This window comes from Trachypithecus francoisi, unplaced genomic scaffold (genome assembly GCF_009764315.1).
Source record: "Trachypithecus francoisi isolate TF-2019V2 unplaced genomic scaffold, Tfra_2.0 Lachesis_group20, whole genome shotgun sequence".
In the NCBI taxonomy this organism is placed as follows: Eukaryota; Metazoa; Chordata; class Mammalia; order Primates; family Cercopithecidae; genus Trachypithecus; species Trachypithecus francoisi.
The window spans coordinates 37,826,309-37,843,293 of NW_022681466.1; the positions used below are offsets into that span (position 1 = coordinate 37,826,309).

Consider the following 16,985-nt stretch of genomic DNA (forward strand, 5'->3'; position numbering starts at 1 on the left):
ATCAGTCGTGGCAGGTGCTCGTTATGGCTCGTTATAGCAAGCGCTACAGATTATTTTGCGCAGAGCTTGCTGTTGAGTGAAGCACTTCTTAGAGTGGGTATTAAAATTTAATAGAAACTTCAATTTCCCACTTGAAAAATATAGGTATTCTGGCAACCTATTTCAGCTTATTTTACTCCTGTTTCAGGTAAACTTCTTTTTTTTTTTTTTGGCAATTCAAAATCTGATTATAATCTAAAATAGTACATTTGTCACTTAAATAATCTCGGTGCCATGAAGAGCCTCTTTCCAGTTACACAGAAAAGCAGATGAGTCTCTGAATCACTTGTCACCTATTCCTGAAAGAAAATTGTCTTTGGGAGAGGGAAGATCATTGGTGGGCTCTGGCTATTGTAGTTGGGCTTTACGGCTCCTAAAGTGTTTTTCCTGAAACATTATAAAAAGGAAATGTCAAAATTAGCCTTCAGATTAAATGCATCATTAGAGTGACACACAAAATGGCAACTGAGAACCAGCACTCCAATTATTCTGCCTTGGGCATGGCTATAATCCAATATTCTTAGACAGTTCAGACAAAGATACATTACTGGTATATATCTACATAGCCATGGCTCTTTCTTATTTTTAATTGGGAGGAAAAAGAGCTGCCAAAACAAAAGAGCTCTTACCTGGCTCTACCAACCACCACAGTCTGTGCCCAGGGCTGCATAATCTCTGAGAAAGATCCATAGTCAAAAAAGCCACTCAACCATTGACCTTTTTGGGCTAGAGAAGGGAAAGAAAGAAAACAGAGAATAAGGACAGTGAATCCATTGACAATGCACTGGAACTGACGGATTTAAGGTGGTTTGGGGGATTATTTTGGGGAGTTTGTTGTTTTTAACCAAATTATAATAGATGGAAGCATTAGGCAGCTGAATGTTCATTTGCCTTCAGACATCATCTCCTATTTCATTTGCTAGTCTGCATAAAAAGAATAATTTATCAGCAAAGCATCATTTATTGTTAAACGGCAGGGTTCAGCTAGCAGAGAGAGTTTGCATGCTTTTAAATAAATAACTTGACTTTCTTCAAGACACTACAAATATTTGTCAAAAGGCAGCCAAGTCATTAAAGACATTTTCAAAATGTCTGTTTCTATTTTAAAACTTGCCTTACAATTTTGTTTGATTCCACTGACTTTCTTTTAACTGAAGGCTGAAAACAACCAAACAATAAGTATTAATGATCAGCTAAGGATCCAAATTTGGAGGGAAAAATAGGAACTCAGTTTCTCCGCTACAAAAGCAACAAGATCTATCTACTTTATTAAACAGCTGATAAAGTATAATCTTTCTACAAAAAAGGGCCACATATTCTTGACAGGTAGTAAAAATACAATGGTTAAGATGCACATACTTAATGCCATTAATCTTCCTTGCACATGGAATTTCCTTCACTGGCAAGACCCAAAATTTTCAACATATTAGTTTAAGAAAAAAACTTTTGTTCCACAGGTATGAATGTTTGACCAAAGCCCCATAAAAGCTTCTGCAAATAACTGTTTCCTGGTTTGCCCTCTCAGCTCACGGTTTTAGTGATTCTTCTAATTTGAACATGGCCCTCCACCCGCTAAAAACCCAAGTCCAAAACCAATTAAAAGTGGAGATCTGAGCAAGCTAACCTCTGCTGACTTAAACAGGATGGAGAGTGTTTTATCAAGACTAAACTTGTAATTACTGTGTTCTACATTCCTTGCCTCTATGGCCCCAGTGTAAAATGTGATCATCCATTTCAAAATTATCTCTCCATCCGTGAGCCCAAAGCCGATCGTTTAGATTCTGGTCTTGTGTTGGGCGTCAGTTTGAAGAATATCACAGCACTATCTCCTCTAATAAATGACTTTAACTTTTCACCTAGAAGATATCTGCTTTAACTTATCACAGAGAATCATCTGCTTTCTTTAACGCTTCCACTAAATTAAAATCTGAAGTCACTCGATTTGGGAGCGAGTGTTAGCTGCACATAGACAGCAGGATGAATTACTAGGGAGTCAATGAAAAAATATTATCCAAAAAACAGAAAACTTAGTTTATCACAAATTTCATTTTATTCTGTGGATCTCATTAATAATGGCCAGGATAATGCCCACCTACACACACATACTTCTGTTCACCCATGAAAGAAGGGCTCAAATTTTGGTGAAAGTTCTAAACCAAATTTCTAGGTTCATCAGAATACTGAATTTTAACTTTATATCCTTGGATCATTTTCTAATTCTTACTTTAATAACAGGGATTTGGAACTACTGAAGTAACTTCAAGATGGAAATGTTTTCTTTGTTTAAAACCCTGCTGCTAGGGGTGGGAGGAGTCACTGACTATTGTAGTTGTGCTTCACAGTCCCCAGAGAGTAGATCCTACCCAGTTCCGATGCAGAACCTTAGAAGCCAGCTAAGATGACTTCCCGTATTTCCCAGGAAAACACTCACTAAGTCTTGTTCCAAATTCTAGAAGTGAAGAGGCTCACTTCATTCCCAGAAAAGTCCTGCATTTTAAGACTGACAGGTGGTCAGGCGTGGTGGCTTATGCCTATAATCCCAGCACTTTGGGAGGTTGGTGGATCGTGAGGTCAAGAGATGGAGACCATCTTGGCCAACATGGTGAAACCCTGTCTCTACTAAAATTACAAAAATTAGCTGGGCGTGGTGGCGCACGCCTTTAGTCTTAGCTGCTCGGGAGGCTGAAGCAGGAGAATCACTTGAACCTGGGAGGCAGAGGTTGCAGTGAGCTGATATTGCGCCACTGCACTCCAGCCTGATGACAGAGCGAGACTCTGTCTCAAAAAAAAAAAAAAGACTGACACATAATGTTAGGCTCATAGTTCTTATCATAATCATAGTACAAAAAGAAGGGGTAAGTAGAAGCGGAGGTTACAGTGAGCTGATATCACGCCATTGTCCTCCAGCCCGGAGGACAAGAGCGAAACTCCATCTCAAAAAAAAAAAAAAAAAGGAACAGCAGGGAAAAGATTAGTATGGTGATTTTCCAGGCTATGTAAGATAAACTATTTAGTTTTATTAAAATTAACAAGAAAAGGCACTGAAGACAACAGGTAAAGTTATAAATTAAACACTTCTCTCATGTTTTTATACAATAGAAAGCCTAATGTAGATATTTAGAAAAACAATATAATAGCTATGTAATAGCTATGTGACCTTGTACGAATCACTCAACTTCTCTGATTTTTGTAAAATGGTTATCTCTCTTTACCTATGAGAGGTTGTAAGTGCAAATAAGATAACATATATGGAAGTGCTTTACAGTCCCACCTGGCTTACAGTGGGTACCTACAAAGGTTTATTAGATCTTCCTTACGAAGACCTCTCTTTCAGCAAAATCACAATGACTTTTACACTTAATAAAATACCTTCTGCAATCTCTTCTACGTTTATATATAGCCTTTCTTTGCAATCGTTGCAATAAACATGCAAAAAAGAACCAACGCTTCCTCGCATAGTTTGAAAAAATGGTTTCAAAATAGAGCAGAGGGGTTTGGTGCTCCACAAAAGAACCTCCTGATAAGTGAGGTTTGCTAGAACAGCCAAATGGACTGACAGATGAGAATGTACACAGAGTTAATTCTTTTTCCTGTTTTGTTTCTAAGTTAGGTAAAATCAGCTCCAAAAAAAGCAACAGATTAGATATATCTGGAGGCAGGGCTTATTCTCACTCCATGTATCTATGTAATCAAAAGTTCTGGACAATCTCTTTATGAATAAATGAGCTTACAAAGTAGCCTTCTATTAATTACTGAGCAAGTACCAATACCATTACCAATACCATAAGAAAAGAAGGGCACCTGCAGGGTGGCTGCTCAGAGCTTGCTGAGAAGAGTGAAGTCCTATTCTACCCTGAAGGGTCTCAAAGACATTTGCCGCAACGAAACTGATTAATCTCTTTTGGTTATAGGGATTAGATGACTGAAGATTCTAGTCCTATAATTCTATGATTTAATGGCTTATATTGAACTGTTTTAAAGTCTTTGAACCCATTAAGTAATAAGGGCTTTAATAACAGAATAAACAGAAGAAATGTATTAGTGACTGCACTATTTGACTCGATGGGTGATTGGGAAATCTCATTTTATTTATTTTTCATTTGTTCATGAAGGATTTCCCACCTTTTTCTTCAGAGGGTTGGTTTTCAGGTCTTTCTCATTTCTAGGTACTTAGTTAGCTCTGTTTTCTTAGTCACATGCGATTGTTTAGGAATTGGATACTGATTGAAAAGAACGCTAAAAGCTTGAGAGTCAGATACCATGGGGTCCTCAGACATATACATACTTGGGTGAGGACGGCCTGCTAGCATCCATCGAGGATCATATGGGGCCTTTGTGGGAACAAACTCGATGATTCTGTCTATAGGATCCTTTGAGTTCAGAAGAGGAACAGAACTGTGCACGCTCTAAAAGGAGATTGGAAGAGAAAGAGCACAGCAATCAATGAATGACAGCCCTAGACTCCAACTCAGCAACAATAGCTATAGACAAAGACAGCAGGGCCCACATATGGAATTACACCCAATAGTCTCAATCTTCAGCTGGAAGAATCCTACTTATGTGCCAAGCCCCAAGGAACATGTATAGTTCAATAGTCTCAATTAGGAGGCTGGCACAAAGTGGTGTGTTTTGACTCTTGATTTCAGTGTGCCCATGCTTTCTGGGATGCTTCTCTGAGGAATGAATGACTATTACAAAGGAGAAAACCCACAATGAGGAGGAACCTTAATATACTGGGATCTGAGCCTTAGGTAGGCCATGAGGGCTTCCATGGCTGTAAGACATTAGAAAGGGGCCCAACTAATGAAATCCAAAGACATTTTAAAGGTAGAAGGCAAAATATGGCTGTAAGGAAAAGAGAAATCAATAGCTTTTGGAGAAATATTTTATAAAAAAATTGCTCCACCGTAAAGACAAGACCTTAAACACAGAGGCAGTGAGCTGTGGCGGAAATGACAGGCTCTGCAGGCCATGTCAGTGCTGGGTAGGAAGGGCTCACCTTCGGCATGTAAGACAGCCAGTGCAGGACAGTGAAAACCCCTTCAAAGTCATCACACACAGTGCAGTGGGTCACCCCATTGTTGTGCATGATCTGGATGCCCCCGAGCTGGTTATTGGAGGTGTACACTTCCCGCCCGAGGACCTAGAGAAATGAGCAAGAGAAAAGACATTTGTCTCTATAGAAATAAAGGCATGGTCTATTTCACAAGTTGCACTAAAATGGGTTCTTTTCTCCACAAAACAGATTCCAGTCTCCATGGGTTGTTCTGAGGGACTATCTGAATCTTCTTCCTAAAAAGAAAACTTAGAAAACAAAAAATACTTTTAACGATCACATTCATGGTTGCAATTTTAAAACCAGCAAGCCCCTTTGTCTCCACCAGCTGCCACAGATAGGCATAGCATACTTCCACCCTCAGCTGAAACTACAGTGGTGGGTGAGGCTGAGACCCAGAGGCATAGGCTACTTTATCGCGTGCAAGTCTCTTTGTGCATAGACACAAAAAGGTAACATGCCTGTCTTTCAACAATATTTAGTGACAAGTCTCAGTTACAGCAACTCTGGGGGCTTAGGTTCCTTATTTTTAAAAACGATTATTTTTTCCTTATATTTGATTTTTATTAGGTTGGTGCAAAAGTAATTGTGGTTTTTGTCATTTAATGGCAAAACCGCAATTACTTTTGCACCAACCTAACACTGGCCTCCACGCACAACCCCTAAAGCTTGCAAAATCCTGAAGCAACTCATGCTACATACATGAACCCCTGAGTTTCAAGTCTTTTCTTTGTGTGCTGGGTGCAGGGCTGTGATTTATACTCAAGCACGCTTCCCCTCCTCCTTCCCTTCCAAGGCTCCAGGGAGTTCAGGGCCTCAATCCCTGTCTATCCCTGGAGGAGTTTAACCCTTGTAAGGTCAAAGGGCACCTGCAGTTGGAAACCACAAAGTTTCCTTTAAAGAAGAAAAAAAGAGGAAGAAAAGATATTCCTGGACTTGGAAATTGTAGGGTTTCTTTTTCCTTGAAGACTGGTTAATAATTTCTTTCAGGGAAGGAGGTTTTCTGACCCAGCAGATGGAAGCTGGGCAGCCTGATCACTGACTATTGCAAACTGCTGAGTGTGTAGTAATTGCCAGTCATCTAAGGTAGCCCCTGAGAGCTCTAAACAGTTGTAGAGTGCTTACTGTATTTTACCTTTTATTTTTCCTTTCCTCTCCTCCTTTAAAAAATAACGACGATACAAAATTTCTTCCCTACTTGTATTCATTTTCAGTCTCTGGGGAGAATGTAACTAACTAAGAGCCAGCAAAGTCTGCCTGCATATTCCCATTTTGGCCCTTCTTGTTAGAAGCTTTGACAGGTTCCCCTGCATGCTGGGTCAACACCCCCATCAGGATCCTCCAAAGGTGGAGGAAGTTGGTGACCAAAGTAATAACCTCAGTGTGACCCAATTGGCCTTGGTTCCATTTAACTTCAGCTAGGAAGGGCATAAGATACTTTTCTGAAAGGAATATGGAAAGCAAAATTGCTCTCAGATTACTGCTTTCCTTGATAAGGAAGCGTAGAGAACAAGCCTTTACAGGCAGCCCCATGCTGAGCAACATGCTGGCAGCTCCTTTGAAGGAACCTCGTGAACAGGGGAGACCGTATCTGACCACTGAGCTCCCATCCGCCTCTCGGTCCGTCTTTAATCTCAGCCCAGGCACTGTGGCTCTTTTCTCATTCTCCTGCTGTCTCTTTCCATTTGCCCTCTCTCTGACTGATACACTGATCTCTCGGTCACTCGGCTTTCTGCTCCGCTGAGTCCATATTACTAATAACACCTCCGCCACGGCCAGTTTACCTCATGAAGGCAGGAGCACATCATTACAAAATAAACTCATAACTTTGACATTCTAGCAAATACACGCCGTTTGTTATTTTTATGGCTTTAGTCTTTCTAACAGGCAGAGGGCATTACATACCTGTTTCATTTATATCTTTAAGTGTGTGCACACATGCACACTCACACACGCATCAGGAAACAAAACAGAACAAAAAATCCAAACCAAAGCAAATATCCAAAGCAGTCCGTTGATGCAGGAGCCTGGTAAAGGCAGAATCCCTGTCACTTAAGGAGGCCACGCTCTGATCTGGCTCTGGTTTTATGGTCGTCATAAACCCGATGGTCCACAACTGGTCCTTCTGGGACAGACTGCCTCTCGGCTAGAAGTCATTCAGTGTGATCAGCAGTATTTTTAATTATTAAAATAAAACTGGAAAGGGGGGAAAGGAATAAAAAAGGAGACACTGTGCTGACCCTGAAAACGTGATATTCACAATTAGGTCAGGAGCCAAGTACGCCTTGTTGCCCAGAAGAGAAAGTTGGGGCTATTTTCTACTCAGAAACACTATTTTCTTCCTATCTCTAATACCTGATAATGTCCAACCACTTAGAATCTTACACATCTCCAAAATTAATAATGGATCAATGAAGAACTACACTCAGAAAAAGGGACTGCCCAGCTGTTTAAACATACTTTCTTCTGATGTTTTTGTCTCCTCATTTAAAAGTGATCCTCTGCCACTTATCCATTCTACCCCGTATTTTTACAAATAATGGGAGGCAAACTTGGTAGGCTCAGTAACTGAGTACTCCTCCCTTTACAAGCTAAATTAAAACTTGGGTTCTGATGCTTTGGCATTGTTCTGAAAAGGCAGCAGTATTTCTACATCTCTCCTTTCCTATGTTAGAAGAAACCTAACCAGGGCTTAACATAACCAGGAACATTATTTCTGAGCGAAAGAAGTGTTTGTCATGTGAGAACATTCATTTAATTTGGAAATTAAGGAGAAAAATTACAGAATAGACTAAGAGTATCCCAATATCACTCTCTGACCAGCCTTATTTTGGGAGATGGGGGGTAGGGTAGGGATGGGCACAGAAATGAAACTGCTCCACTAATCACAAACAAATGCTAACAATCATGACTACTTAACAATCGGTGAAGAGAAAGCAGTACCCTCCAGTTCATCTTCAATGACCACATGTTTGGAGTATGTACCAGTAGAATGAGGGTGCACACAATAGCTCCTGATTTATAGGGGTCGTTGCTGACTCCAGTGGTTTTAATGATTTTAGAATACTTCACAACAAAAGCTCCAACCAAGGAAGCAGAATCTGGGTTAGGATAAAATCCATTCTGCCTAACTCTGAAATGATCATGCTATAACAGTTACACAAACCCTCATCAGTACCTAGGAAGATGAACAGAACCCACACAGACAGAACCGTTGTTTTCTTCCTCAAGGTTGCCCTACTGACCTTCTACAGAAAAACTCGGGGTCAACAACTCTCATCAACGTATTTTCTTTTTTCTTTTTTTTTTTTTTGAGACGGAGTCTCGCTCTGTCGCCCAGGCTGGAGTGCAGTGGCCGGATCTCAGCTCACTACAAGCTCCGCCTCCCGGGTTCACGCCATTCTCCTGCCTCAGCCTCCCGAGTAGCTGGGACTACAGGCGCCCGCCACCTCGCCCGGCTAGTTTTTTTGTATTTTTTAGTAGAGACGGGGTTTCACCGTGTTAGCCAGGATGGTCTCGATCTCCTGACCTCGTGATCCGCCCGTCTCGGCCTCCCAAAGTGCTGGGATTACAGGCTTGAGCCACCGCGCCCGGCTAATCATCAACGTATTTTCACGAAGTAGGCGAGCTGCGTTCAACACTCTTTTAAACTTTGACCTACGCATTTCTTGCTGTGTTTCAGTTCCCAAATATATTCCTCTTACATTTCTACTGTATGATACAAACTTTTAATTTATCTGTCCAGCAAGCAGCAATAATCATTTAAACACAGAAGCGAGTCAAACAGAGGTGATTCGCCTGAGGCCTCACTTTGTTGCCCTCCAGATCTAAGTGGAGAAGCAGTACCATGCAATATTAGGAATAGGCTCCACCTCCAGGTCCTCTGCTGAAGAGTGCCATGCTGACAGAACTGAACAAGGGCTGAATCTGAGAGGAAAGAGGATCTTGACTCATTCTCAATATAAACTTAAGCCTCATCCAGCACTTCATTCATTGCAGCCGGCGGACCTAAGAATTAAGGGCACCACATAAAAGCCGGTGATTAGCAGAGACACAATTGTTAAAGGCCCCACCAAAGATGCTACGTAGCCTTTAGAAACGTTGAGATACATAAGAAGTACAAATGAATGCAGTCATATATCCATGCTCAGGCCTCTGCTGCTGCTGCTGCTTATCTAGAGACAGCGCAGACAGCTCAGGTTTACCACAGCTGACAGGCAATGAAAACAGCCTAATATACCGCCTGCTCTCTCCCTTAAAGCCCTTTTTGGAGATCAAGATAAACACGTTCTTCCTTTCCCCCATGCTCCAGACGTTTGACTGAAGTGGCAGAGCATTGTGAGGTTTTGTGCAAATGAAATCACTATGTAATACTGAATGAGTGCAGTATTTACTTGTCAGGATATTTGTCAGCACAGGCATTAAGATTTCCAAGTTTCCCAGATGCAACTTAGCTCAATTTTTTAAAAATTGCCTTTGTCCTGACATACACATTATGTTGGGGACCCTTAGACTTATAGGCAAATATTTGCAATCATGTGCTGAAGATGTGAAAAACTGATGCATATCAATAATGGAATAAAAAATGAAATCTATTCCTTCTCTCCCCATTTTGTTCAGTCTTTTCCCCCATTTTAAACAATCCTTGGTAGGTCAGGACATCTTCTATTTAAGGAAGCAGGGAATACAAAATTCCTCCTGCATCTAAGAATTAGGCTACACAAGCTGAGCCCTCGCTGCAATCCTCCTTCTTATTAGGACATTTCCATTCTCAAAAGGATTTGAGGAGGGGTATTGTAAATTTACTGAGTAATTGTCATCACTGGACTTCATCTATGATTCTAGATATTAAAGTCACTCTGGGATCTGTCAGGTTATTGATAAAAGTTGGCTAAAGCTGAAAGAGAACAGATATGAAAAAGAATAAGCAGGAGTAGGGGAAAATAGGAACAAAAGAAAGAAGGAAGGATGAGAGAGAGGAAAAGGGAGGAGGAGAGAAAAAAGGAGAAGAAAAAAATGCAATAGCTCATCTACTCAGTGCAGCTAATATCCTCCTCCCTGACCTGAGAGGACTACATTTTAAAAATCTGACAAGTAATTCAATCTCCAATTAACAATTTTAAGTGGTGCTGCACATATCACTGTGTAAATGTTTCTTCAGGAATATATCCAAGGATGAATGGAATTAAATCTCTAGGGAGATGGAATCAGGACCTAGGTGACCATCAAGATTATTTGGGGCTTGCAAAATACAGTTTCTTAATACATAGGCACAGGGTTATAATTTTTCCCCACCTTTATTGCCACTACTGTCACTGGCAAACTGGAGTGCTGGCTCACAGGTCCTAGGCTAGGGTTGGGGTAGAGAAGGGGCTCAGTGACATACTGTGGGCAGAGGAGAGAAAAGCCTCTGACATGAGCCACAGTTGGATTCAAGACCATCTGCTATAAGACCAAAAATCTCTCCATAAGCAGCAAATTATGAAGTGATCAGGTATGCTGAAGGATAAACTGGGGCAAAGGGGTGGTGCTGTCAGTGGAAGGAAAAGAAACAGCCAAAAAGAGGCTGAATATAGGTCAGAAATAACACTGGAAGACATCTCTTTACTGAAGTGCAGGGCTCACTGGAGAACAGAGGAATGAATTAGACAGCACAAAGACGATAAGGATTTGAAGGTGGAGTGGGTAAGGAACAGAGACTCATTTGTAATGTAAAAAGGTAGAGAGGAGCCACACAATAGTTTGCTTGCTAAATGTATGAGAAGAAGCACGGGCTTGGGACTTGAGATTTTTGACGATGAATTTTTTTTTTTTTTTTTATAGAGACAAGGTCTTGCTATGTTGTCTAGGCTGGTCTCGAAGACCTGGCCTCAAGCAATCCTCTCGCCTCAGTCTCCCAAAGTGTTGCAACTACAGACATAAGCCACCTTGCCCAGCCAATTTGTAAACATTTTAAATAAAGTCTGGTTTATTGAAGTATAATTTTCATATAGCAAAACTGTCCATCATAAGGTATACAAGTCTGTGAATTTTAATACACATAGTCATATAACCACCACAATAATCAAGATAGAGAGCATTTTCATCATCCCAAAGTCTCCTCATGTTCCCTTGTAATCAGTCCCCTCCCTCCACCCCAACAACCATTGATCTTTTTGTTCCAATAGTTTTACCGTTTCTAGAATGTTACATAAATGGAGTCATACAGTATATAGCCTTTTGAATCTAGCTTCTTTCAGTTAGCATATTGCATCTGAGCCTCATGCATGCTGATGCAGGTACCAGTAGTTTATTTTTATTCCTGAGTAGTATTCCATTTTATGGAAGTACCACAACTTGGTCACCCATTTGCCTGTTGGTGTACATTTGGGTTGTTTTCACTTTTGGAGGATTATAAATAATGCTGCTATAGACATTTGTGCACAGGTTTTAAAAAAAGCCCAACCTTTTTCAAAGTGGCTGTGCCATTTTGCATTCCCACCAACAATTTATGAGATTTCCAGCTGTCCTGAATCCTCATCAACACTTGGTATTTGTCAAACACTAAAAAAACAAACATTTAGGCTGGCCACAGTGGCTCACACCTGTAATCCCAGCACTTTGGGAGACCTAGGCAGGCGGATCATGAGGTAGGGAGATTGAGACCATCCTGGATAACACAGTGAAATCCCATTTCTACTAAAAATACAAAAAATTAGCCGGGGCGTGGTGGCACGTGCCTGTAGTCCCAGCTACTTGGGAGGCTAAGGCAGGAGAATCACTTGAACCCAGGAGATGGAGGTTGCAGTGAGCCGAGATTGCACCACTGTACTCCAGCCTGGGCGACACAGTAAGACTCCGTCTCAAAAAACCAAAAACAAAAACAAAAACAAAAAACAAAAAACAAAACCATTTAGTGGTGTCAAGCTGTGGTTTAATTTTCATTTCCCTAATGACTAATGATAAGTATCTTTTCATGTGCTTATTTACCATCCTTATATTTGCTTTGGTGAAATGTCTGTTCAAATTTCTTGCCCATGTTTTTAATTACTGGGTTGTTTTCTTATTGAGTTTGAGAATTCTTTATATATTCTGGATACCAGTCTTTTATCAGGTTATGTATTTTGTAAAGATGGAAAACTTTTTAAAAAATCCCTGTTTGTCAGTCGCCTTCTACTGGTTTTACTGAATAGGCTGTGACTGACTGCATTGGCCAGGTCCCAAGAGTCTAGTGTTTGCAGGGCCTGGCTCTTAGGGGAGTAGCACTGACTTGTTATCGCTGTGGCCTTTTGGTTCGTGTTTTCTCATTGACATCTGGTGGGCAGCAATTTTATTTTTTCCTTTAGAACACATGAAAAGCCTATTATTGTCTTTTAGCTAAATTTCAGCTCCATGAAACCAGGAATCATCCTTTGTATTGCCACAGCATAAGAACAGCTTTATACCTAACAGGCATGCAATAAATGCATGTGATCTACCACAGTTCTATGCATTCTATAAAAACTCAACTGATTAGTATGTTTAGCAAGTTAAACTACTATAAGCAAAAATAAGTCTTTCATATTAGTGTTATAATGTGTAGTGGCTTTCTGAAGCAAAAGGAGTGGTTCAATTTTCCTACCTTTTTAGTTTTCCCCAATGTAGATGCTCTTTTCCCTCCCTCCCCCTGTCAAAATTCTTTATATGGGTTAAAATTAAACTAGTAATTCTAAGTACTATAAAGTCATATTATGTTAGGAGTGCTCTTCTGAGCTGCATAAATCTGCTTTATCTATTGAGAAAGGCATATTTTACCAATGGGTCAGGTAGAAAATGAAGATACTCAAAAGTTGATTACATGTTCCAATGGTCTTGACTTCTCATATTTGCATCTTAAGCTGTTGGTTAAATTTGGGTGAGTTCTTTTCCTTACCAACACTGATTTATCAATTTCTTAGATGCACATACAATTTTAAAAGGCTTAAACCCCAGACACTGAGACATTATTAAATTTAGGAACTGGTCAAAAATCAGCCAGAAAATCTTGAAGCCCAGGCATGGTAATCTGTAGTTCAATCTAAAAAGCTCTTTAAGCTTCTCCTTTCATAATTCAACAGTCCTGACTATGTACATTAGCTGATTAGACTGTGTGATGATGGTCAATCTGAATGAGAAGGGACATAGCTAGATTTGGATCCATGCACAGGGAACATTCCCTAGAATGATGAACAGCTAGGAGTCAGGTTTCTAAACAGTCTCATTTCCGCTTCTTTATCATATTCACAGACCAGTCTGTGCACAGCCAGAGCCCAGCTCTGTCTTCCTTCTAGAAAAGACTGGAGTCCTTGCATTTCTAATCGACCAACATGTGCGGTTCTTGCACTTTTAATTTATGAGTGTTTAGGGGGGAACCTCTCTGACTTGGGAACATATTGGCTCGGTCTAATGCTTGGAGATTATTAAACTTGGAGCTATGCTCCACTATCAAGTCTACAGATCTTTTATTTAGAAGATATGGTGCTCTAAATGCACAAAGAGCTCCCTGTCACCTTCACATTAAAGCCCCTAGTGCCTGGTAAATGGAATTATATAGCTGTCATCTCCTTTCCCCAAAGTTTTAAGAGTACAATGGGCTCATTTTTTCACACTCCATCCCAGCTTCAGAACTAAGAGACCTACTTTGTATTGATTTAAGGTCTCAGAAATAAATAAACCTGCTTCACCACTGTGACTCACAACAAATTCATGATACACTATTGCATGATATATTTCAAGCTCTTGCTCTGGCTCTCTTTTTCCTCTGGTGAGTGATGGGGGAGGTGGGAGGTGGTAGGGAGCTGCAAAGCTGACAGCCTGATGGTTATTGGAGATGGTTGCTGACTGCAAATCCAAGAATAGACACTGTTGGAGGAGTATGGGATTTTTTTTTAAAACTAGGGGGCAGGGGTGAGAAGCTAATTTACTTGGGCTTCAGGCTGGGGTTGGGGGAAAAGAAAGGTTGAAGAGAGGAGAGGGGCTGACAGAGTAGCAAAGCTTCAAGTGAGCACTGATCTGCAAAGACAGAGCTATGAATACATGTAGAAAGAGAGAAAGGTGAATAAAATTCAACATATGAAGGTGTAACACATAACTGAATAGAAAATGAAGAAGACGACGAAGAAACTAATCTGCCAAAGGAACCGTGTGTACGGAGCTAAGTGGGCCCTTAGCTTGAGTTCAGGGACAATGTTTTATTAGAGACAGAGTGCAGAGACCCTACATGCCACCCAAAGTGTGAGGTAGAGGCATTTCTTCATTCTAATACTCAGGACACATCAGAACCCTGGAGGTGGAAATGGACAATGGATATAGGGTGGAGATATAATGAAGGTCCACATGGATGAAGTGAGCCAGAGACTGTTCACTGAGGCAAGAGGGTAATACATTCTAGCAGTTTAGCTTGTGTTTGTGTACCCTTAGGGTTTGAGTACCTACGTCTACATCACCTTTACTGATTCCACCAAACCTTGGATCCAATGAGTTTTAGCTGATATCTACAAATACAGCAGTCAAAAAGAACTATCCTCCAACCTTCTATCAGGATCTTGACTTTCAGCAAGGCAGGGGAGGAGAAAGCAGGAGATAATCAGGCTCCGAAGGTACTGCATGACACTGCAGGAGACCCCTAAGGTTCTAAGGAGTACTTTCAAGTGGAATTAAGTTTTAACTGTTTCCCTTGTTTCTTCTACTTATTTCACATTTTTGACTGGCAAAGTTATTTATGAATCCAATTTCTTTTCTATGTTGGAATAGCATTTTCATCTTCACTACATTTGTTCTTGAGACAAGACCAGACTCTGAACACAAAAGTACATGAGAAAGATTTTGGTTCCATTCAGTTTCCAGTTGGTCATATAAAACTGGGCGTTTCTTTGTTAAATTTGAACTCTGTCTTTAAAGAGTGATCTGTCTCTCTGTACCGGGAAACAGACTTTAGCCAAATAGAAAAAAGAACTCACAGATGAATACATAGATGAATGGGATTGGTTCCAAAAGTACTGAGCTTCCATTCAGCTGAATTTTTCACACATAATTGGGTGAATATTTAGCAATGGTGTCACAGAGGAAACTCAAGCAACAATTGTGTGGTTGAACTTTTGAGGATCCTCCCACTCTCAAGATTTATATAGACACTCGTGATTGTGAACAACATACAGTGTTTACTTTTCTGTGATCTGGACAAGAAACAAAATTAAAAAATTTTTAAATCATTATGCTCTCCAACTTCCATTCCTGGTCGCATGAGTATGTAATAATTTTACATATCACTAATATGTAATTTAATACATAATACTCTAATATGCAATAACTTTTAAAATTCTCCACTCCCTATCTATTCACTCCCCAGCCTAAAACAGTTCCCTGGCTACAGATCAATATGCACCTTTATAACATCACAGAATACTAGACATTGAAGAGCATTTAAGATTAAGAGACCCTCCAGTCTTCTACTTTAAAAAAAAAAAAAAAAAAAAAAAAACAGGCTTAATTCATTTTATTTTTCTTATGTAAAAACTGTGTTGTAGCCACAGTTGGAGCCTGGGTCCCCTGCATGGAGACTCTGGTGTGGGTCTTGATGAGGTGGTCAGCAAATTCCTGACAGGAAGACTTGATGAATACAGTCTCCTTCCAGAGGTTAGGGGTCAGGTAGCTGTAGGTTTTAGAGATGGCATCAAAGGTGACCTTGGGAAAGTTCCCTAGGGTGGCAGTGTAGCCCCTGGCTGAGATGTAGCAGTCATCAATACCAGCCATCATTAGCAGCTTCTTGGGCACCAGGGCTGAGACAATGCCAGTGTCCTGGGCGCAAGGATGAGGTGCACCAGCACAGAGCCACAGCCACCTGTCACCTTGCAAGGGATAGTGTGGGGCTTCTTCTCCCAGTAGCCTCTGTGCATGGGGACAATGAAGAGCTTGGCCAGGATGATGGCCCCATGGATGGCAGTGGCTACCTCCTTGGAGTACTTAACACCCAGACCAATATGGCCATTGTAGTCCCTGATGGCAACAAACATCTTGAACCTGGTGCGCTGGCAAGCGTGGGTTTGCTTCTGCACTGGCATAATCTTTAAAACCTCATCCTTGAGAGAGGCCCCCAGGAAAAAGTCAATGATCTCAGATTCCTTGATGGGCAGGGAGAAGAGATAGATCTCCTCCAGGGACTTGATCTTCATGTCCTTGACCAGGCATCCATTCCTTGCCCTGGGCCTTTCCTCCACGAGCTCTCCGGGGCCCAGGCCCTGTTCACAGACACGGTCCCAGTCCTGGATGCCACTGCCAAAGGTTCCACGGTTCCCCATCTCAGGCACCCCCACACCTGGCTAATTTTTTAATTATTTTGTAGAAGGGGGTCTTGCTTCTTGCTATATTGCCCAGGCTGGTCTTGAACTCCTGGCCTTAAGCCATCCTCCTTTCTTGGTCTCCCAAAGTGCTGGTATTACAGGATTACCACACCAATCAGATTTTCTACTTTAAAATGGGAAATGTATTATGCCTTCCATTTCACAAAGAGGAAACTAACATCTAAATAGATTAAAGCCTAAAGTTGCTTACCTAGTAAATGGCAGGGAGAAGAATGATCAAAAGTTTTTGTTGTTGTTGTTTGTTTGTTTTTTTCTGAGATGGAGTTTTGCTGTTTTTGCCCAGGCTTGAGTGCAATGGTGCAGTCTTGGCTCACTGCCACCTCTGTCTCCCAGGTTCAAGTGATTCTCCTGCCTTAGCCTCCCGAGTAGCTGGGATTACAGGTGTGTGCCACCACGCCTGGCTAATTTTGTATTTTTAGTAGAGACAGGGTTTCACCATGTTGGCATGGCTGGTCTCAAACCACTGACCTCAGGTGATCCATCTGCCTCTGCCTCCCAAAGTGCTGGGATTACAGGCATGAGCCACTATGCCT

At 41.1% G+C, this 16,985-nt stretch overlaps 1 protein-coding gene across 5 annotated transcripts in view; it reads right to left on the reverse strand.

Moving 5' to 3' along the window:
* ACACA (acetyl-CoA carboxylase alpha) overlaps positions 1-16,985 on the reverse strand; it is a 338,866-nt gene that overhangs the window by 41,217 nt on the left and 280,664 nt on the right. For all 5 annotated transcript variants that reach the window (XM_033183814.1, XM_033183815.1, XM_033183813.1 and 2 more), the window contains 3 exons: positions 5,039-5,182; positions 4,325-4,445; positions 669-765 (listed from right to left, as the gene is read on the reverse strand). In XM_033183814.1, the coding sequence (XP_033039705.1) occupies positions 669-765; positions 4,325-4,445; positions 5,039-5,182 (362 nt within the window). The remainder of the gene's footprint in view (positions 1-668; positions 766-4,324; positions 4,446-5,038; positions 5,183-16,985) is intronic.